Source organism: Diadema antillarum, unplaced genomic scaffold, assembly GCF_040938485.1.
Source record: "Diadema antillarum isolate AM-2024a unplaced genomic scaffold, OU_Dant_1.0 seq00001697_RagTag, whole genome shotgun sequence".
NCBI classification, from domain to species: domain Eukaryota; kingdom Metazoa; phylum Echinodermata; class Echinoidea; order Diadematoida; family Diadematidae; genus Diadema; species Diadema antillarum.
In genome coordinates this window covers 221,282-246,547 of record NW_027272388.1, presented here as the reverse complement: position 1 = coordinate 246,547, position 25,266 = coordinate 221,282, and the positions used below count along the sequence as shown (strand labels likewise).

Here is a 25,266-nt window from a genome sequence, read left to right as displayed (position 1 = left end):
TTGAAAAACTAATATAGAGATATGATAGAATTGATGGTATCAAACGATCAATACAGGATTAATATTGCACTAGTCATGATTGTAGCATTCCATATCAAATGTATTAGCACTATGCAGACATTAAAGGGGGGAAATTGACAGAAATAGATGAATGTGTGAATGAAGGGAAACTCAAAGAAATGTGCCACTATATGTACATAAAGAAATCTGAATGTCCATCCTTTGTTTAAATGAAGGATATGGAGGGTATCATATTTTTCAAAGCTCTTGGGTTGCATTGCTCTTGGAACGTAAATGTGCATGATCATACTGGTATGTGTGGATTCGAATTTTAGTGCAATGGGTACAGTAAAATCTGTTTTCATCATTGACAAGCAAATTGGGTAAAATGTTCAACTGCAATCATGAAGTGCTGAGACCCCCACTGATTCTTGGCCGTATTATGTTTACCAGAGCAAGCAAACAATCAATCCATTGGTCAAGCATGGTTAGGGAGTAGAAGTCAGTTTTCGGCAAAGTGACAGAAAGGCAGATCCCCACAAGAAGAATCAAAACTACACTCTACGCCCTGCTGCAAAAGTTGTCTTGAAAATGCTGTTATTTTTGTATCTCTGCAGCTCCATTGATGAATTCCTTACCACCCTCCAACCTCCCCCCTCCCCCCCAAAAAAGAAGGAAAGCTATCATGGCCCCACTACAAACTGCAGATAGTACCTTCTGTGTGCAAGGGAACAGCTGTTCCTAGTGACACGCAGACTACTTCAGGATGGTGATGAAGTTAATTTGTGAGCAACTGTGGAAAGTCACCGTGCACCGCTCATTTACCTCACCCCCAGCACGTGACTAAGACTGGATCAGCCATTTCCCAATGACACCCCCCTGGACCCTCTAACCTCGCCGCTCTGAGAATCCTGGGCCATGGTGGAACGGCCAGATGACTATAATGCCGCTGCCGCTCTCGCAGCCAAAAAATCCTGCCCGTTAGAGCTTACAAACAACATGCATGCATGTCCCGTACCTCTCAAATCACTCAAGTCCTGATTACTAGAGTACTTTGTAATGGCAGCCATAGTTTTAGGCCCCATGAATCAACAGACTCGCTGAAATACTGCCAATAGCAGAGATGGCAAAATAAAGCAATATATCAAATCTATATTTGTGAAGAAAGACAGCATTATTTATCAAAACATCTTTCCTCCATTTGCTCTCTTTTCTTTTACTTCCATCAACTTCTCTCTCTCTCTTTCTCGTTCACTCTATTCATTACAAGAGACTCGGCATATCAAGCTGTAATACCCATAATGATGCTAAATTAATCAAACCGCTATTGTCGTCACTGCGTAAACAAACACCCTTCGTCTGGCACCGCCATACACATACAAGCACTGACACGGATCACTGGTAGATTAAAACATATGACCTGAATATATCCAGACGAGAATCCATTAGCAAATTGCAATCTAATGAACCACCCAGCTCCCAGACTATCAACTGCATATCTAACAAACTGTAACTGTTCATGCAATGTCATTGAAGGATATGATATTAAAATGAGGTATGTATTTCTAATACTGGTAGTTAAACCTCTACCAATAAGGCCATACAGCGACATGAGTAATGCTGAAGCCCATATGCCGACAACAACCACACGCATAGTGTGCTACTGTACTGCCTGACAACATACGCATTAGGAAATGCACAGGAAGAATACTGAGGTCATCCCTTACTGTGCACAAACAATCCTTTCCTGTGACACGACCATGTTGAGGTCGTCCCTGAATTTCATAAGGGAGTTACAGCATGGGTCCCCCTACACACACACTGGCATAATTCAGCAGCACACGTTTTCACTCACTAGTAACAGCTGCCCTTCATAATGCACACAGCACTCCCACACGACTGTATAATGTATGCACCGGCAGCAGCACACACTCAGGATGCGTTGAAGGCCATTAGGTAGCGAGAGAATGTGTAGTAAGAGAATAGGATCCTGTGTGCTGTGTATATGTGTGCATGTGTGCATGTGTGTGTGTGTGTGTGTGTTGTGTGTGTGTGTGCCAGAAATACGCTTGGAAATAGCTGTGGCCTCCGCGTGACATGCTATCGTGGAAGCTTCACGCTGAGTCAATCGCTGAACAGGATGCTTGTGATTGGGTTTAGCTATGACCCCGCGTCCCTTCTAACAGCGCCTGGCGCTGGGCCTCTCCGCCATCAGCAGGAAAACTGTAAACAACCTAGATCATAGATTAAATTACACAGAACGGGCATGTTCCTCTCTCACACACACTCAATGCACTGCATAAAACCCAACAGTTCCTCTGTGTGTGAAAGCTGTGTGTATATATTGCTGTCTATCTCTGTCTATCTCTCCCTCCTTCTCTCCCTCTCTCTTTTCTCTCACTTTATATTTCATATAATATGCCAGATATATATTTCTCTCACACACTCTCTCCCTCTCCCTCTCTCACAAAACTTTCTCCTACCCTTTCTCCCTTTCCATTTATCAAATGCTCGAGGTAATCTTTGCAAGAGAGCAGTTACGAGCCTCAGCGTTGTATGAGTGTGAGTGTGAGTGTGTGTGTGAGTGTGTGTGTGTGTGTGTGTGTGTGTGTGTGTGTGTGTGTGTGTGTGTGTGTGTGTGTGTGTGCTGGCTTGATTTATTTGGGTATGTGTCGCCGCCCACACAGAAACCAGTTGTGAAACTGCCTATCTGTATACTATACTCCAGTGAAACTTGAGTGAATAGAGTCGGTGTACACGGCCCTGCCTTCGTGCACCATATGCCGTATGGAATGACCTACTCCAAACTGTGTACCTGTAGCGTACACAACACACGCTCTGTTGCGGCTTGTGTACTAGAGCTGTGCGTTGTGCGGTGTTACTCTATTCACCCAAACTTCTCATAACACCAACCATACACAGACATGTTGCATGAAGCATCACCATTCTCAGACTATAAAGTTAAAAAAAAAGAAGAAGAATGTACAAGAGAAAAACAATGGCACATTATGGCTCGAGAGAAACTGTGATCCACAGACACACAGGCTGTCCTCACAATTTTTTTTGGAGGGAGCAGGGATGTGTATTGACTTGCTTTAACGAGGCTGCAGATTATATTATTCCACCCACTCCTGAATGTGAGTGTGCTGACAAGTTCAAGAATGAAGCCTCGCTTTCAAAATATCACATAATCTACAAAATCCTCTCGTGTAACATAACATGGTTAAGCCGGACTGCCTCTTCCCACGACACTGTAGTTCGCATGAACAATGCACATACATTAACATTTCCAGCACCGCTTTGAGCCGAACTGCCAATATAGTTGACATTTTGGAATCCATTGCAACGTGATGTTCAAGGCTTTTTGCTTTTAGCCTTTTCCGATTCTATTCACTTTCGTCGGTTTCAATTTCTATTCTCTTCCTCTATAAATGCACGTCAGTTCTCTGAATAACGAGACAATTTCAACTCTCACGTTGGTTGCGATCAAAACAAGTCGGTTTAAATCACACTAAATTCAGCCAATTCTAACTCCCAGTTTGTCTCTCTAAGAGATTGAGCCGGTTTTGTTGAGATGTGGTAAGCAGGATAAGATTTAGCACTTTCAGATTAGTAACAAAATTTGAAATGTTTGCATTATACAAGTGTATGTTCTAGATGCATGTTTCAAGCACAAAGAGAGAAATGTGTTGTTGGTCTAATAGTAAAATTCAACCATTTTCTCCAAACCACATTTCAAAAACAAAATTCTACCGAAAATTATCTGGGGATATGTTTCAAATAAGGTTTGCTCAATCCCAAGTAGGGCCTACATTATTGTAATCACAACAGTTTGAACTGTACTTCATAAAGCAAGCAAAGCTAAGCTTGACTTTCATACATTTCAGATAAGATAGATAATACACTCATCAGAAAATGTATGATGGTACATAATTAGTAGACCTACAGATATATATGTTCATGATGGATACTAGCGTATCAGGAGCTGCAATGTAGGACCTCATACTATGAAAGTGGATATTTTTGCGCGACTAATTTTTCGCGCTTGGCCAGGTAAGAAGAGTTTTGCAAGTTTTTAATTCCACGAAATCAAGACATCAACTGCTGGAACATATGGCACGCAAAAATATTTGCGTGCTTTTATTTTCGCGCTAGCTTCTGGTTGTGCAAAATGCGCGAAAATGCCAACACCACGAAAATTTCCACTTTTACAGTATGTTTGACTGACAAGCATATGGAGTTTGGTAGGCCGACATTGCTGGGGTATGGAAGGTCACTGCACTTTTTGGTCACAGGGGAAACCCATTTCTGTGTGTGAATATTTTCGGGCTCTCTTAATTAGAATCGTTCTTTGGGAGTGAGATCACGGGTGAGAATTTATTTTTTGCTGCTTCATAGCAGATCACCACATGTACTAATAAATAACATATAGAATGTCACTGCCTAGCCTGGCAAATGTCTTGATTCTTGCTGGCCCAGTGACTTGCTAGGGTAATTGAGCATATCTATGTGTCTATGTATGACTGTGTGTATTTGTTTGGGGTCATAATACTGCAGATTAATAACCAAGGAAGATCGTGTTTTGCACAGAGAAACTTGCAACTAAATGAACTGCATGAAAGCAAAACTTTATGATAGTCGAGAGCATTCTACTTAATAGGCCCAACAAACTCCACTTAAAACAGGCTCCACACCCTCTATGACAAATTGAAAAAAACCTGCTTTCAGTCACACACTTCCCTCTTTGAGCTTCACAGATGGCTTGTAGGTCATGCTATGGATACGAACCAGGAACTAACTTGTCGAGAAAATGCATTGCACACATAAATGTCACGGCATACATTGTCGTTGTCCGTTTGCGTGGACAAATATGTGCGTGTGTTTAAGGGTTAGTGGGCGGGGCATGTTTTGCTCATCAAAAGTCAGCTGTGATGAGGGGATACTAGTAGTTGAATTTATGCAGCGCACTATATGACGTTGATTGTGCCAACCCATCAGTACAATCTCTACACTGGTCAATAGTATGTCTGACATAGTTTACACATCATATGAATAACCTGAACAAGGCCTGAAATGCCATTATAACAATTTATACCACCTATCTGTTCGTGTTTATGGTTGGTAGCATGCATACAATGCGTTGTACCCAGTGGCTCTTTAAACAAACTGAGACTTGACATTTAACCCGAGCTTCATTACAAACTCAAATTTCAATGGATGCAATTATCATGCATGCAAAATTTGCCTGAAATGCATCTACTTGTCATATCATTAATCCTCTTTTATTCAACATTTAGGGCAAACCACTAGTATGTGTTACATGTGCCCAAATACCAGCAGTGACTCCACCCCCGATGAAAGCGCTGTCCGTCAGGAAGACAGGTGTGTATATATCCAGGGTAATATCCAATATGGTACCAGGAGGGGGAGGTCCTCGGGATACTTGGCTCTGGTTCGGACTCTCGGCGCTGAGGAGGAAAATGCACACACACGGAGAGAGAGGGCGCCACCTCCGATAACTTACCCGTCACGCCGCGTGTCGTAACGCGAGTGCCGTCCGTGTATGACTTCATAGTCCCTCTCTGGGATAAGGGAATCCTCTGTGTTGTCCGGGTTATTGTACTCTATCCGCAGGTCACGCTCGCCGATCTTGATTAGTGCGTCGTGCGCCTTGGTGGCGCTGTTTATATCCACAAAATCCACGTACGCCGACTGGGTCCCGTCTGCCACACGCTTCCCAGTAATCTTCACACTTTCAACACGGCCATACCTATTGAAGACAGAGAAAAACAAAGAGATTGATTTAAATGACGGTAAAACAAACCTTCAAATATTATTTTTTGTTACTTTGCTATCAACAACCAGAAAAAAAATGATTCCTATTATACCCCCTTTATACACTATGCATATACGGGGGTATAAAAAAAGATTGCTAATACTATAGCTAGTGGTTTACTTTCTAGGAATACCTAGATAGTACTTGACCACTAAGATTACACTAGTAGTGTATCAATAATGCACTAAACCACGAAAAATCTGGTTCTTCGAAAGGGAACTGCTGGCTTTGTATTCAAAGCATAAGGAATACCCTGAGAGCACGTAGATCCTGGGTACAGTGTTCTTAAAACTACCAACACTGATATAGATTAGTGGTACAAACTATCAATCATACAGAATACGTTAGAAATTTCAATATCAAAGTGTTTGTATCAAAAGCAATTGTTTCCTCTGATTGCTGTGATTTCCCACGTGGTGTGCTGTACTTCCTCATACATATACAGCAGCAAAGTAAAGTTTGTTTGTTATTTTCATTCTTGCACATCAATCAGGCTTGAACCAGCACTGAAGTCAGACATTTGAATAGCCAAGACATTTCTTATAGTTCTGATTGTCACTGGTGATAAATGGGAGGGACAATATCAAATATTTTTGCTTAAAAGACAAAATTAAAAAAAAACACTGTTTAATGTTACGAATTCACACCCATATAATCACATACACTATGGTTTTCCAGGGCGTTGTGGAGGCTTTGTTGTCGTTGTTTTGTTTGTCCCTATTTTGACCTCTGAAACGACCCATTCTTGACACTCTGGGGTCATTAGTGCTTTTTATACTGCAGCGTGGAACATTAATTTCATCTGCAGCCGCACAAAACTTATAACGGGCTGACAAGTTAATGACAATGGAAAGACCAAACAGCAATGGATGGGGCACTGGCAGACATTGAAAAGTGGGGGGGGGGGGGGGGGGGGAGGAATTTCTACCCATCAACTTTAACTCTCAAACTGCAACAAGACGCTCGCTTGGAAACGAAAAAGGTTAATAAGGAGGAGCCACAGTTTGAGAATAATTACTATGTATGTCATTTATTTTGCAAGGGTTTTTATTGTCTGGTGCAATCTACAAATGCAACAACATGCAAGAATATCAACTCTGATTCCAACATGCTTACACATCTAGCATAACAACACTTGCATATCGTGTGATCATAGTCATGCACACATGTTTAAATCATGTTTGTGCGTGTACTATTGTAGTACAATGTAAATAATACAAGCCCCATGAATGTCTGCTTAGTACGAATCACCTGCAATATGTTAGGAATACAATGTACGTACTGTCAATTCTCAGCATTTGTTTCATACTTCCATATGAAGTGTACATAGCATTTTTGTTTTCAATGCAGGATCACTCATTTTGCTTCCTGAAAATGGGTGACTATTACTGATTTCTCCATCCACTGAGCACTGTAAGCCTACTCAACAATCACAAATTTAATCACTCTCTTTAAAATTGTCGGGAAGTCCCGATTTGCAAAGAATTTAATTAGACTTGCTAAATATATCGCGTATGCAGTACCAATATCAGCCTCGGACATGTCATTTGATTCTCTGTGAGGTAACTAGAGACTATTTAAGTCAAGACAAAAAAAAAATCGCATGTAGCCTTTGCCACACCTCAATTTGCATTCGCATTTTCACGCTAGAAACGTATCCCACACGTATGGTTTTCAAATTCTCTCACAGACAAAAGTAATACAAAAACACATTAACTACATAAGATGTCATACTTGGCTTACACTAGCACAGATATGCTCATATCTCACCACATACAGATGGGGGAGGGGGAGAGAGAAATCATATTATAATGAACTGAAGTCACAGCTGGGGAGCTACTATCAGTAAAAGGCAGAAGGTTTCTCTCGTTCTCTCTATTCTTCGTTCTGTCTGTCTTTGGATCTCTGTTGATGGCACATGCATGCAATACAAACAGCGTGGGAGTATAACAAGCCATACAAAGGTCGTGTGATTATCTACCAAAACACCAGGCAACCTGGCCCCACTGGTAATGCATATTTACCAAGGGATCGCGCTCAAAAAAGAAAAGGGGGGGAAAAGATTCACGCCTCACCCCTGCGCTGCTCAGGGACGATCTCAGAAAACACTGCTACAATACTGGCGCAGCAGTGCGGGAAATAAGGAAACAAGGCAATACATTGCAAAGCAGAGACATACTCTCAAATGGGCAGTAAAACCAGTTGCCACATTTTGAAACACTACTTGTGTCATACAATAAATGTCATCTCTTGATTTCTGGTTTTATATTCTCCCTCATATAATGCTGAACTAAATCGGGACCCATAAGCACATATGTTCACATGCACACTTCTTCGCATCGAGATAATACTCGGTGTGACTTTCTCTTTCAAAATGTGCAGGTATTATTCTCCAAGTGTGAGATTGTCTCAAATGCATACTCACTGTTCATTGGAAGATACGCAGTGAACGGGAAAGCACTTTGGACTTCAAAAAGTCTTGGAATGAATTTTTTTTTTTTGCGTAAACCTTGTAAACTGTCACTATAGTTTAGCATTTGATTAGTACAAATATAGTCATCCCTGTTTTATTATTTTTTTTCTCATTGATGAGTACCACGGAGTACCACACACACACTGAAAAAAAAAAAGATTTTTTGAAGAATTTCATAAAGCATCCAAACAGGCAAAATCTGAATCGTGAAAAAAAAAACCTGAAACATTTTCTAGTACGCTGGTTACACCTCAGAGCAAAATAAAGCCATAGAGAAATACAGAGATAAAGGGCAAGAGAGCGGGTCAATTAATTTGCATGATAAACTTCTGAAGGACATGGTGTCACTTCACTCCAGGCAAACCAAACACAAAGCCGATTGTGCAGGTCAGGCTAAAAAACAAGTATGTCCAATGCTGACATTCCAAATATTTGCTGGAAGTTCAAACTCCAGTAACTTCCTAGGCCGAGTGCACATATGCCTGGAACAAAGTCGTTCGCGTGTTAGCTCTTGAACATCCATCGAACTAGCCTGAATGACATCCAGAATTTTCCTGACTGTATCATCATTGAATGCCCCCCCCCCTTCTTCCAGCATTATATGCACGTATGCCAACCACAACTATGAAATAACCTGAAATATTTACTGCAAAAAGATGCATGTATACAGCACACAAACCACAAAAACAAACTATGTGTGTATGCAATAGCACTATACACAAATAAACAATACAAAGAGGGAAAAGGAACAAAAGGAAAAAAAATATTCACACCAAAGGAGTCTCTTCAAAGGTTTTTATTCAACGGAATTTCATTGTTTATTTGCTAGGTTGGTTAGTCTTTATTTTTGAAAAGGACATACAGTGATGTTCTTGCATGACACTGTCTGCCTGTTTTGAAAAGTAGAGTGCTTCTGTCGCTTCATTTCATCTGTTTTTAATTACGTCTAACCTTTTCTTGCCATCAGCGATCGCCAAGTTCTCATCAGAAAGTAATACGCCCGGCCAACAATTCCATGTGGGTCACATGACAATAGCACCAGCGCTAATTTGCAGCGCCCACGGCTCACGCTGGTCTCGGGTAATTGACACAGAACCAATGCAACACAACGAAAAAAAACCTACAAGGATGAATGATTTATTTTTCACGAGCGCCGCCGCACCAGCTACGCATTTCATCACACTCAAGCGGCCCGAGAGCCGAATTCTGATTGGCTCCCGCGTGACTAATTAAATCGGCAAATGAACTGGACGCAGAGGCCACAGCCTCAATTAAACCCAATGGCATAAAAGCTCTCCTTTTTCACGGCCTACTGGGTACCAGGGTGGACATCGCATCTAGATTAAGGGCAGAAATCAAACCATCCTATGCAATGCACTCCGATGCAATAACAACTGAAGTCAATTTCACGGACAGTAAGATGAGATTTTATTGCATCACACATCCTCCTCCAGTTGCAAAGGTGATCGATGTCATCTCGCGCCAACTGCAACCACAAACCCTTCACTACATCTGATATTAATTGCGTCCGTCCTAAAACACACATAATGATGGTTTCTACATCATCCAATTCCCCCCCCCAAAAAAAAAGTCTCCATACAACTTTGAGACTAAATTCTTACAAACGATTGACATCTGAATATTTTCGAACATGTGTTATGGCTCATCATTAACACTCTGGAGGAGTTAAAAATATCTCTCCACAGGAAGAATACACCATAACCACAGTATTAATGTTAAGTCAGCAAAGGAGTGTAATGATCAGCAAATGGTGTGCCAGCAACATGGAGAAAAATCGAGGGCACTAGGCCACTTCCCACTCACTCCCACTACTGCCCCATGGTGTACATCCGGCTATGATTTGCAACATTTGGGTGAAAGTCATGAAACATACAACACAACCATCCAATTTGTGGCAGTTACTTCTTTGATTCTCCACAATGATATTTCCTATTGTATAAAGAGAACCTACACTATGCCAAACCAAATGTTGCATAATACACACAAACAAATACATAAAATTGGTAACAAAAGATTTTTTTTTTTTTAATTGCTACGGCTTGCCTACATTTCACAACAAAAAAGGGCAGTCACTGTTTATGCCATGTATTCTGCAAGTATAATATTTTGCAAACTGACTCTTGCAAGTTGTTTAAGAAACGTGTTTTATCTGTTTTCATACATAAAGAAGAGCAGTGATTTCTCATCACTTGGAAACAATTTACAGCCCATTTATGATATGGGAGGCACTTGTTGATATTTATCAGTGTACAGTCAACCCACAAAAATACATGATGAAAATACCATGGACTATACGGAATACTCAGTAAATGAAAGAAAGGTTATTGCAGTTAGGAATATCAGCATATTTCATCCAGCATTTTTCAGAATTTTTTTTTTAAAATTTATTTCCTTAATTTCTCCATCATTTTCTACACCAGGCAAACAATACAAGCATACACATGCCTTTTTAAAAATTATTTTACTGTTAAACTTCAAAGGTGTATCAAATATGAAAGCATTTCAGATGCCAAATGAGGTTGAGACGCAACTGCTGCAAACACAGGGAAATATGAATTAAGTAAAAAGTAATCTATTTATGGCATGTGTCTAGTAGTAGTGGAAGTAGCAATAATGTGCGAGTGTGTGTGTGTGTGTGTGTGTGTGTTGGGGGGGGGGGGGGTGGTAGTCCCTCATTCCAGCCAGTCACCTGATCAAAACATCAAGCGAGGCGTTGATCACAGTTGTTAACGTGGCGCAATATGTTTGTTTGTCTGACCTTTGACCCTATGACTCATGCCAAGCTGCAAACTTCCCAACACGTGCTGCAAAAACAAGGGGACCAAAAATATATATATACATAAAAAAACAAAAATACCAGAAACATGTGGCACCATATTCATCATGTCTGCGTTGTGTGCTGGCTCTAACAGAAAAACAAAAACAAAACCAAAAAAAACGCCTAGACTCTCTGTGAGTAGTGGATGTGTTGACATTTGGCGGGAACACACCCTTTTAGTGACGGTTTAAGTTGTTCAATCACTGTCAACGCATCGAGAGCCTAATGTTCCCTTACTCATGTTCCCGTACCCATTCACGATAAAAATCAGATGTGCCTAACACATCAATGTTTAGCATCAACAACGATGACGAAAATCATACAGTTGTTCTCTTCCCATTTCAGCTGAGACTTAATCAGTGAGGAACATTGCATTTACAAGCCCTTCTTTCCTGCTTGTGAATTATACAAGGAAAAGACATCAGTAAAACATGGAGATGTGGTTTCCAGGACTTTGCCTGGTGAAGGATGCACGCAGCAAGGTCGCAACTTGAACCTGTAACCTTCCACCATGGCCCAACCACACCGCCACCCTCGCCTTTCAGAATTTACAAACCACCAGACAACCGGGATGCCTACTAACAGCACAATACATGGTACCTGGGAACTACGGCTCCAGTAAAGTGTCGTCAGTCCATTGTGGCTGGTGAAAGGGGCTGTGCTAACAAACACAATCTGCCACCTCGCTATCAAAAACGAGTCGATATACAGCAACCTTGTACCTATATGCACATGTGTATTGTTCTCATGACGTTAACATCACACCAACACATGGTGCTGGTGCTGATCAATGATAAAACTACAAGATGGGTGGAACTCCCAAAAGGCCGAAGCTATCTTTTGAAATCTTCCCATTCAACAGGCTGCTCAAAGAGCAAAGTTTGACATAAGTAATGGTCATCAAACTTAGCCTTTACCATGGAAGTGATGTTGGGCCAATACAGCATTGCTGGCTTTGCAGTTGTTCAGTGTACAAGAAATGCAGACAAAGGCAGAAATTGTGGGTGGTTTGCAATGCATGACTGCATCATTCCTTATGCTTAGACACATTATCTACAGGTAATTCTCCAGTCAGCCCCACACATGAAATTTAGCATATAACTTTACAGGACTATACTCGAAATGTTTCTTGACACAATGACCTGGGGGGCGTTTCATCAACGTGTTCGTCGCAGGTTTTCACCGACAAATTTGCTCTCAGCCAATCAGACGCAAGGATTTCAGTAGCTTTTAACAGTTGTCGGTGTAAATCACTAACAAAAAGTTTCATGAAATGGTCCCCAGAACCTTCACATGAACTTTCCCCCAAAACAGACAGCACTTGTTCTGGAGTACGCAACTTCAAGCCAACACTAAGGAAAAGGATGCACCGAATACTATCACTCAATATGAATATTGATATATAATGTTCGGCACTTTTACAGTAGATATTTTTCTCACACAACCATACTAAAAATATTTTCAAGAAGCATTTACTTAGTAGCTTCTGCTATCATATGCTCAAATAGCAGATAGTCTCATATTGCGTGCAACAGTCCTAGTTAAGCAGATGCTCATTAGCGAGGAACAGGACATCGTTTCCTCATGCTACCAAAAATGAAACCTGGATGAATAGCAACCCCAATCTACCTCGTCCTTCCCCCCCCCCCTTTAAAAAAAGAGAAAAAATACACATGCCACATATAGAACGAGTCACACGGCACAGCGGTGACGTGGAACCTGGCCCATTGCCAGGATAAAAATTACTCAAGTAGATACATACTTGTCAGGCAGCGAAGCAATGCGGCCTCAGACTCATTTACGCCTATTTCTATTTTGTATCTTATCTCTATCTTGCTCTCCCTTTTCCCTCAATGACTTTTTTTTTCTAATCTACCTCAATGTAGGTCATAGCCATTCTTCTCCTTCCAATTGGGTGGGTGGGTGGGGGGGGGGGGGGATAGGAATTACACCGCAGAATAAAATTTCCCTCACCCTAAAGACTGTTTACAGACATGGTTGTGCAGCTTTGATAAGGAAACTACTTATGCTTTGTCAAAGTCCTGGTGTCACATTTTCGGTTCATTTTCTTGTCTTTCCCTAGACTTTGCTTCCAACTGTTATTTGCTTTGTTTTGCTTCTTTTTTTTTTCCCCCTGGCTGTAACTGAACAGGAAGAATGGAGGTAAACAGACATATCTTGCAGCAGGTGAAGGTAGTTTCTGAGATAAGGGATATGTACAGAGGAACAAAGATGGTTCAAAGAGCAAATGGCGAGGGGGGGCGGGGAGGGGCTGGAGCTAGGGCATCGCACATGATACAATATCAAAGTTTGAAGACTTTAAAGGGATGGTATTAGTAAAATTGGTATAGTATTGGTTGAGGTGAGGATTCAGCTTTTAACTTTACTTAGTACCAGTACTTACAAATTACTCTATGAAATGTTTATAAGAGCATACAATTCTAAGAGGAATTCAAAGTTTATTTGATGAAAATCGGTTTTGAAATATCCAGAAACAAAGTGTGTAGTTTTGGAAAACCATGCAAACAAAAATGGCTATTCTCTATTTATTTCCCGATAAACTTTATGAGAAATTCATAAAAATGTATCTAATTGATTATATCTACACACTGACTGTGAACAAATCATGATCTTGGAACAAAACTCTCCAAATTATTTCCATCACTACACATCTTCTTCTGACTGTCTGAAAGCGCTATCCCATCCTATTCTTATCATTCTCTGACCTAGGTTTATCCATCCCCTTTTAATAGTATGATTTTAAGCTGTCGCCAATATGCCATCCTAGACTTTGCACAATAAATCATGCCATAGATATTACCATTGGACAGTCTGCTCTACGTGTCTTCTGAAACATACTGAAAGATATGATATCTTCGATAAGGATAATGGTGGGACAAATTTCAAAGGGCACTGAGCCATTATCTTTATGCTATATAATAAACGCTATATCATTAAGAATCCATATAAAACTGGCAAAGTATCTGTTTCACTACAAAGTCCAATAACTGACGTGCCTACACTAGTGGGCACTCCCAGTTTCTACATGGGCAACTGACTGACTGGCTGGCCAGCTTCGGCTGAGCTCTCTCTGTCCTTGCTCGCTAGAATGCTCACAAAACGAATTCCCCAGGGTCCTAGAGATTGGTTCTGATAAACCCAGAGTTTCACTCACGGTAGATTTAAAAAAAAAGGGGGGGGAGATATAAATAAATAACATCTTTATCAAGAGACCTACAGCTCACGAGTGATGTAAGACCTTAATTAACACACAGTGCATAATCACCATCCACCGCCCCCCCCCCCCCCCCCCCCCACTTCTTCTGCCCTACAATAGGAACCAAAAAGGAAAACTAGAGCTACAATTTGTATTGTATATAGCTGCTGGTTGCAATTTGGGGCAGATGCCCGGTTGAAGAATTACTTGCAGTCAATTTATCTATTCATTCGGGATAGATATTTGTGTGTAGTTCACAAGGATACCCTGACAGAAAGTATATAATATTGTATAATATCCACCAACAAGCCTTGTCATTTCAGGTAGGGAACAGTACCTCAGACTAAAGGAAAATCAGTACAACTGATGCTGATTGAAACAACAAAGAAAGAAAGAAGGAAGGAATGAAACAGTTCTACAAGTTTGTTCTACCCAAGACATACAGTGTATGTACTTGTTGAGCTTGTGTGGTCCAACAAGACACACACATACACACACAAGCGACATTTAGCCAGAGATTGCCAATATTTCAAACAGGAAGATAATGAAATCAAAGAAAGTATTTCTGATGGAATGAATGCTTCATGATACTATCACTCTTAGCTTTATAACACCCATATTGTTCCATAAATTCATTGATAAAGATTGTAATGCATCGTGAAAGTAACTTTCATATGTCCGCACTTCACTTACACTAAGTTACTGTGTTCTCATTTCATTCTTCCAAACAAGCGTTGCTGCAATACGCCTTCGAATTTGATGGTGTGTTCTACATTCCTCAACGAACATTTACAAAATACACAATTATAAAAGCAAAAGTCGTGAAAATATGCCAGTAATGGCTTTACAAAATTGCATACATTGTAATATGCAATCATTAAAAAAAGTTTAAAAGCCATTAGGTAATGAAGGGGTCTGCATTTGAATACTACACAGATTCACCATTTTACACACACACAGACACACAAAAATAACACGGGGACAAGCTGGCATCGTACGCCCTAGCACCATCATCACTACCAATACCAGTCGCTGTCCAACAAATGCTGACGTCTTTTCCTGTCAAGAATATAACGGCAAAAGAGATGCAGGGAACAAGACGAAGAAGAAAAAGAAGACAAAAAAACAACAACAAACACCATTCAGCACTCTCCCATTCCGAGGCCACCGATCAGCCTTCTGAAATTCTATCTTCTCTATGCCCCATACTTTCACGAATCTTACGCAGCCGTCGAGGAAGAAAACTCATTTCAGATGACCTCTGGTATTTCGGGAAGAGAACGGCGGAGCAGAGCGAGGGAAAGATGCAAATACACAAATCTATATGATGGAGGGGGGGAAAAAAAGATGGAGAAGGGGGGCTTAGCCTGGAGAAAGGAAGCTGGATAATGTTTCAGCGAGATGCGGTTTGGGGGGGAAGTCAAGTGAAATGCTCGGTTGCTAGGCAACGCGAATTCGGACGATCAGGAAATCGGTGGGCGCAAGGTATTTGGGATAATGAAGTTGATGGGTAGCGGCTCAGGCGAAGCTGTTGACAAGCGAGGGCGAGGATTCTGAAAACAGCAAAGTTTTTTTTTTTCTTTTTCTCTTTTCGATGGGTACAAAACGTTGCAATGATGATGATGATGATGATAATGACGAGGCCTTTCAGATGATTATGGTGGTAGAAGTAATATCCCATTGGGCATGGGTATTACAGGAAGATGACCATTGCCATAATAGATGGTAATGCCACAGCACTATTTCATCCGCAAAGCTTTTTTCACACCACGGCAATATGCAGAGTACCTACAAATGTAGAGCATGTACTTCTGACCATACAAACACAACATGAGCTACTAAAAAAAAAAAGAAAAAAAAATGTCGTTCACTATGCTACTCCCTGCTCTGAGTCCCTACACCTTTGAAATGAAGCAAAAGGGAAAGTGTCAATATTAACCTGTTTTAGAAGTATTATATGTATGTATAACTTATTATTATCAAAGTATCACAGAGAGTCACATTAGATCTACGAACGATACTGGCATGACATAATTTAATCATCGCCTTGGTTCTAGCTCTGAAGATGATGTAGGGTGCAAAGAAGGATCAGTTCAAGCATCAAAATTACTTCAAGAGAAATAGCACGGTCAGATGCTGGACATACGTTGTAGTTCATCTTTCCTCCATTTCCTTTACATGCACGTAGATAGCAACAGCAAACAACGGGCACAGTTCCGTGCAAATAGAAGTTATTCGACATAGGGGAGGGCAAACACCAGATTACATCATCACATCAAATACGGCCTCAAAATAACACTCATTCCTTCTCTTTAAATTTGAGGGAGGTTTTTATGTTGCTGAAGTTTTTTTTCCCCCTCTGTTTTGAGCATCAAACTCATCCCTGAGCAATCATCTTATGGGGCCTAATGCACGTTGGAATAAAATTGTGTGCCAAACGGCTCACCATTTGTTTTTCAAGCTGTTCTGTTTGCAGAATCTAAAAAAAAAAAAAAGAAGAAGAGAAAGAAGAGACCTGTAATAAAGCGGAGAATGGCAGGGGTGTGTGGGTCCATAGATATAGAGCTGGCCTTGGAGAAGATAGCACACACACGACAAACATAGACTTTGGACCATCCTTGTACGCATTACTGGGAGAAGAGACGCGGAAAAGAGACACCTCTTGCAAAGGCAAACTTTATGCGCATACAGTTGTATCTTATATCCAAGGCTCGCTTGGTTGGCGGTTTCTGCCCGATTGTTTGTTTTTCCTACTTCATTATTTCCTTCCTTTTACACTCGGTTGATGCGTTGCATAAATGGAACAGAGTGTTGTCGAATTTCTAAGGGGTCTTGAATTTCTCACAGTCTCTCTCCCTCCCTCACTCGCGTGGACTTTCCTTCCGATTTTGATTTTCCAATCAATCTCTCATTCTCCCCTGTTTTTCTTCTACTTCTCACTTTCATTATTCAGTTTTGTATGCTGAATCAGAACTAAACTCTTCATCAAAACGAAAGCTGGCTAAAGAGAAGACACAAATGTATGCAAGAAGCTAGCATCTTACCGAAGGTACAAGTGTGTATACACGGTGCTCTATGTTTTAAACTAGATCCATAAATTGTTGACAAATTGAGTGTACATTGCAGACATGTTGGTTTCTCAGCTGCCATAACTCCTTTTTTTCCCCCTACAGTGTATCTGTGTTGTCTATTATCATCAAGTTCTTTTTAAAGGCCTATTCTCTATTTTCTTTTCTTTCTTTGTGGTAACCAATTCTTATACAACCTCTCTATACAAATATTCAATTTTTCTCTTTCTAGAAAAAAAAATGATAATACTATTGCCAAATATGCATTTGTTTTTCCCTGGTAAAATAAGCAGAACAGCCACATACATTACACACACAAACACACAAAATTACAAACAAACAAACACACACACACACACACAAACACACACACACATATTTACATACACAGATACACAAACATAGACACCTTTGTAGACATTGAGGGCTGATGCATTCAGAGCAAGGAAGAATCAATAATTCATATTTGGATAAATGAGTTTCCCAGCAGCCCCAGCTGCATGTGTCTATTCAAGATTGGAGGCAACTCTCTGAACACAGACCAGCTTGCCAGGCAGATACGGCCCAGGGAAGGTGAGACGAGGAATAGGGGTGGGGTGGGGTGGGGAAGAAGGTGGGGTGGGGTGGGGAGGAAGGGCAGCTACCCAGCCAAAACAGACACGAAATGTAGCGGGAATGCGAGGTGGGGTGTGACTGTGAATTCTACGCTTATCGTCATGCACACACACACACCCCGTTAACTGAGGTAGGCCTACGTGTCGCGTGAACAGATTTGCTCATGAAAGAAGGGACTAAGTGTGAAATTTGGGAGGGAAGTAAACGTGATTCCATTCCACCTGTGAACATGCAAACTACATGATGAACGTAGCAAGTCCCCAAACACTGGTGGAGATGCTGGAACTGTATAGAGCATAGCCAAACAGACTTCTCAGCCAGTCTACAGTCCCGTGGAATCTGGACTCTAAAACCATATTATACATACAGCAAGTGGAAAATTACATGGCGTAGTAATCACGCAACATGAAACTAGCATGAAAAAGTAAAAACACACACATATTTTTCTATTGTCATAGTATTATCTGTACTATTACATTACATATTTTGATTCCACAGAATTACTAACATGCAAAACTCATCTTACCTGGCCTACCACAGGAAATTGCTCACGCTAAAATGTTCTATTTTACAGTAATAACACAAATCTGTGGAAAAAACGAAATGCTTTTAAAGATATTCTATACCATTCTCATCCTACAAACATTATTTGAAATATAAACTCAATAGCCTGATATAGTAGTTCTTTCATTTTTGTGTGTGTGAGTAGCAATATCCACACCCACTGCATTTGTACCTGTTCAAATGTACTGTAAAACTAATATCACACAAAGCAACAACCTACATGTACTATAAGCTAATTTATCTGCATGTACACGTATTGTAGAACCATCCATAAAATGCAGGATCTGATTTGAAGTAACTTTGTCTTGTCAATGAAAGCCTTACCTTACAAACCAGACACAAAAGATAAGAAACAGAACCCTTGTACCCAAGCAATGACAAGTATAACTTGATATATACAAACAACATCTCTACCATATCAATGCAATAACTCTCCACCCCCATCCCTAAAAAGGAAAGAATAAAAAAAGTTGTTTAATTATCAATTTCAATATCGATAGATGCTTCCCCTGTTTTAAAGCATGTATGACCTACACGTATACCATGTACAACAAATACGTGTTAGAATCCAACAAGTCTGAACATGTCTGCCTACTTCATTGCCTAATCAAATGTTAGGCTGTTCCTGTATTGATAACCATACAAGACACTGCTGCAGTTGTACGTTTGTGTGTATGTGTGTATGTGTCTATGAGTGTGTTTTTGTATCTTTTAAAAAATAAAAAAAAAACAGTATCTTTCAGTATCTTTAAAAAGATTTTTTAAAAACAGTTATCATGGATCACTGGATGATAAAATATAAATTCCTGCTGTTAAAATTCACACTTGTTTTCATAATCTCCAAAGACACCGTATCAAGCACAATCCCACACATCTACCGATATCTTCAAACAAACAAATACACACATACAGCAAAGTCAAAGACAGTGTCTGTCACCATGTCTGACAATCAAAGAAGTGGTTTGATTTTGTGAACAATTTCACAAATCTCTTTGTTGTCCATTTAATTTACCTTTGTTCTCAACGGATCATGACTACAGATCATGAATGCAGTAAAAAAAAAAAAAAAAGGGGGGGGGGGGTACTGAGTATTGCATCATCCTATAATTGAAGCTGGTGTGTGTTATTTTGTATACAGTGTACTTTGTGCACTGTATGTTGCTGTGCAATCATGGGTAGTAAAACCCCCACTAGCGCAAAAACTCTCCCTGCTTCCCATCAACAATAATACACATCTTGCTATGATGAAAAACTCCAGGGCAACAATAAATGTGACGTTAATGTTAACACACAGAATGTGAGCACGGCCATAAGATAGCCATTGCAATGTTATAGCACCCCCCCCCCCCCATCTCCCTCTCTTTATCAATGACAAAACGTAGTGTAAAACACTTTCTCCTGGAGATTTTTTTTTTTTTTCGTTTTCTAGCTAAGGACATGTTGCCCTTTATGATGTAAGCAGGACTCCATGGGACTACACAGTCATTTGTGACACCGAGACGATGTGTAGCGATATTTCACACACAGCGACATAAGCTCAACAGCTGTCCACAGGTGCTGGGGGAAATGGGCAAGATGAATGCTTCGCAGAGAGTAACAACAATGCAAGCCAGCCTAAACACAGGGGCCTGGGCAAATGCGTATTTTGATGCAACTGAAAGGGGGATGGGAGGCCATATTACTTGGTCCCATCAGTGTACCACGGAAAATTTAAGAAAATTAAAAATGAAAAATTATTGTCATGATTATTGTCATAACAGGCCTCGAATTACACAGGAGGCAAAAAGCAATATGCCGCAATGCCCTATCTACTTGCCGCAATGCCTCTCTCAAAATTACCATGCTTACTGCAACTTTTCCTTGCTGCCCTTAAAAAATTTTGAGAGAGAGTGCCCATAAAACCAAAAATTGCCTGTCCCTAAAACTGGCGAAATTCGAGGCCTGTAATAATATCAATAACAACCTTGATGATAAGAATGATAATGGTAACCATCATCATCACAATCATGAACATCATTGACATCATTATCATCATAATACTAGTAACATAAACAAACGTGACAAAAGCCCATGTTAGTCTTGCAACCAGACCCTCTTTGCATTATATTAATTGCCCTTTACGTCGTTCCCTCACATGTACTCCAGCATCTACAGTTTTGTACTTGTCTTTTACCAATAATTTTACAACCACAATAATATATGAAAACAGATGCATATTTGCATGAGCCAAGACTAATTCATCTACACTGTAGATTTCAAAATCATACCCTTGTCCTGCTTGCATTTTCTGTGATATACTGTACAATTCACCGTTGGTTGGTATAGTATCGCTTTTCGGATAGTTACCAACATTAGCAAATTGTCAGATGATGTCTCACGGCTTATTTGCCAGACAATGAGGCAAAAAAAGAAAAGTATCTCTCCGCCAATCCCCAAAACAGTTCTGACCCCAGCCCCAGGAAGTGCATAATTTTGCAGAGAACGCACTGACCGGTCAGGCCGAGCCATCAAACTGACCCGTCATCTCGGTGTGCGCCAACGTCCAAACAATGGACGATTACTAAGCAAGCGCGTCCCTTGCCGTAATCAAGATTACTGACGCCAAAGAAAAGCCTTTCCGGGACACGAGTTTCCTCATTGGTTTGTTCTGCGTCATTTTCTAACCCCACTCAAGAAGCTAGTAAGGCATCCACCTTCAACCACCTTCTCTACCTATCCATGTATGCCGCATTTTCTGGGCATTTACAAGTCCACATCCAAGACGGTCATTCTTGAAACTGTACTTGGTCATATCTAAACTTGGCTCGACCTGGTGTGAACTTGTAAAGTTTGTAGAAATGTATGATACCTGATCTTTGATGGTGACATGAAGAGATGTGTATCATCATATTTCCACAATAACAACTCATCTAAATCAGAATTTACAAGAATACTACCTTGCATAAAGCCCTCCGGCATTGAGCACAGCTAAACACGTTAGTGTCATTCTCATTGCATTCAAAATAACACAGTATTTCGGACCGTGATTATGATTGCGACCCACATTTCGAAATTTTTACAGTGTGAAAAAAAATAACACATCATTTCGCTAGAGTTGGGGCGTGATCCAAATCACATTACTTTGTGCAATTTGTTGCAAATAGATGCGAAGTTGTACAGTAAGAATGGTGACCACAAACAATGTCGAAATTTTGTATATATCCCACAATGCATTGTGCATGTTGCTCCTTGCTTTTTTACCAGCTGTGGCATGCTATGGTTTATTGAATTGGCATTGTGACATAGTAAGTACAGTATGTATGTGAGCAGGTCGGCTCTTCACAAACAATTGCGGCACAAGTCTCGAAATTTTTTATAGTAAGAACGATGAATCAAAAAGATGTGGCCCATATCGCGACCCATATCGTGACCCAAATTTCAAAATTTCTGCAATGAGTACGGCACTATTCGAGCAGACCAGCAGAGAGTTGTTGCCTCGGCAGCAGCTGTTTTCGGGGATCAGATGATTTGGGATCGGCACTCAATCTAATCACATCACCTCCGCCATATCCCTCACATCTCACACACAATGGACAAAAATAAAAGCAGCCTCATGATTTCATTTTAGACAATATTTTTGGGGAAAAAAACACACAATTGCTGGCCCAGAAATTGCTCACTCCCTCAAACATCAAATCTTTTTTTAGACATCTTCAAGAGGCAGCTGAGATTTTTTTTTTCATCAACAAAAGGCACTGCTCAATATAACTTTCAATGAGAATAACAAAGCCTCACCTGAAGCAATTTCATAAACTTTTATCTAGTTCAATTCTTTCTACTGACCATGCAGATCAAATGTTGCAATTATGAACATTTTGAGCAAATATGACTTACTTTTGTTGTTCTTTTCTATCAAACAAAAGGGGGAATAAAGTTGTCTCCCCTTGCAAAAGTCCTGTCAAAGCCTAATTCGCAAACAGTATGCTACAGTACAGTATCTTTGATAAATTCAAACTGCACAAGAATTAGAAATTTTGGCAACAGTCCTGTTTTCGGTGGTATCTCACACCCTTAAATGAGGTCGTTCTGCCTAAACAGACATGCCCCCTCGTTGACAATGATTGGCTTTAAATATACTGTAAAAGTGGATATTTTCGCACAATTAATTTTCACGCTTGACAGGGTAGGAAGAGTTTCGCTTGTTTTTAATTCCGCGGAATCAAGACATCAACTACTGGAACATATGGCAAGCAAAAATATTCGCGTGCTTGTATTTTCGCGCTAGTTTCTGGTTGTGCGAAATGCGAAACACCGCAAAAATTTCTACTTTTACAGTAGTAAACAGTACCATTTCATATGCTGTATCACTGACAGGTGTACATTTTGGTCCGGGAAAAGTTCAGAGTAGGAAATAATCTGTCGCAATTCTTTCCTTCTTTTTCCTTTCCAAGCAGGAAGGCTAGTGGCTGCATCAAACAATGACAGCTCATCATTTATCTGACAAGGTATGCACAGCGTGGTTCCTCTGACAAATGCATTCCGAGTCCGTGATCTAGCCGACTGCTTGGACACGAAAGGGGAAAACGTTTCCTTGAACTATAAAAAGAGAGCGATCTGAGTGATTGCATCACACATCACTTGTTATAGGGTAGAAGCGCAATGCACGACAACCTTAGTTTAGGGCTGTCAATCTCTGCAGATTTGGAAAGAATGCCAATAGACAATAAAACAGAAAAAAAAATATTTATTCTAAATATGTTTCATGTAAACATCAAATTTTCTGATGTATATAGTGGAAAAAGCGGCATATATTTTGTGCATGCTTAATTGAATGTTAGAAAAATATCATTTTTTTTATTTTTATGAAAAGAAAAATGTGCAAGTTCGCAGCTCCATAACACAAAAGATTCTTGATATAGCTTACATACAATGTACCTTCCAAACTACATGACATGGCTATCAGTGACAGTTTGAATTACAAATTCAAATCAAGCCAGCAAGAAACATGAGCTGCTTACAAATATCAAACTTGAATGCCAGACCATGCATCAATAGGCATTTACAAGATAGAAATATGGCAAAGAAAACAGGCTGGCACTCCGGGTACCAAGTACTGAGCACAAAAGAAATTGATATGCTTCAGAACATAGGCCTTAATTTTCAACTGTTGAGGAAAGCGAGTATCTGAAACTTTGCATGAAGGCGCACAGTGACAGGAGTTGAAAGTGGGAAACAAAGGCATGCGATTCGTGTCCTTCTAGGTAACAACCAGAGCGGACTATGAGCCCCAGAGCGCGAGGTAGTTGTGGAAAAACAGAAGTGTCGATTACACGCAGCAAATTACACTCGTAGGACTATGTGGAACACGGCTCAAAACATCTATGAGATTTCATGTTTTGGATTTTACAGTCAAACCTCAAAATGCAGTCTTTTCCCTTCTTACTGCCCTCTTCTAAACTGTGTAATCCAGAACTTAGAACAAATTGGACCGCAGCACAGAGTACGGCCTAATTTATAATCTCTATAGCCTGTTCAGATATAATTCCACAATACATTTCAACAAGGAAAAATCATAAACTAAATAGACTTAATCATACTGAAGGCATTTCTTTTATTCTGACATTCCAGATATTCATTTGATTTGATTTGATTTTCATTTCTACTGGGGGATGATAAAACATCTGTCCTTAGATAGCACTTGCTGCTGATATCCAGCCACAAAAAAAAAAAAAACTTATGTTGAAAGTTATCACTAAGACCATATGATTGTACACTATGTATGAGACTTTAGAAGAGGCATATCCCATTTTTTTTCTGATATGTTTTTACAGGTCTATTATATTATCTAATCCAAGTATTCAGCACACTTCTTTTGCACTGAGTCTAAACTATGCTGCCCTGCTCACAAATTCACAGATTGCCAGGTACGCTGTAATTAGTGTCACTTGGCTGGAGCTTGGGGGGGGGGGGGGGGGGATACTGATAATCAACATCAATTGTATTCAAATAGATGTCTTCGAATTGAACTCATTTCCCCCATTCCTCTTTTTTCCCCTCCCTCTCTATACTCTCTCTCATTCTGATATCTTCCCTTCCTACAACCTCAAATGCTTAATCTACCATCTCCCTCTCTCTCTCTTTCTATTCCCCAGTCCTCTGCTGTCACGCACATTTAATTTCCTGTTCCTCACCGTGATTCATCAGCGTGGCTCCTCCTTTACCCTTTACCCCGTCCCAAAACCAAGCAACCGAAAGACGTTTCTTCTCCACCCCTTCTCACCTCCCCCCCCCCCCTTCAAAAAAAGAAAGAAAGAAAGAACCCCCCCCCCATACACACACAAGCTATTATAGCACAACTATAACAATTCAGTTCTTTCAATATGATTTTACAAGGTATGAAGAGATGATGTGGGAAGGGAAGGGGGAGGGGATGGGAGGGGAGGGGACTGGGGCAGAGGGTCAGACTGCAGACATCAGAGCTCTGTGGTTCCTTGATTCATCGGCTGTCCAGTGGATGTAGCCTTCAGTGAAATCTGCATGCTACGTACAGGGTCTATTCTTAGCCTTCTACTCGCTCTTTCGGCGTGTCACGCGCTGTGGGATTCCGCGGCAGAGACGGAACTGTCTCGCACCAGAGTCGGTCTCTGCGTCTGTATCACATGCAACGGATCTGAG

General features: G+C 40.5%; 1 protein-coding gene across 1 annotated transcript in view; it reads right to left on the bottom strand.

Moving 5' to 3' along the window:
* The window catches only part of LOC139711725 (uncharacterized), a 121,649-nt gene that overhangs the window by 78,858 nt on the left and 17,525 nt on the right, over window positions 1–25,266 (bottom strand). Inside the window, exon 2 of the mRNA XM_071623583.1 lies at window positions 5,525–5,770. Coding sequence (XP_071479684.1) covers window positions 5,525–5,770 — 246 coding nt within the window. The remainder of the gene's footprint in view (window positions 1–5,524; window positions 5,771–25,266) is intronic.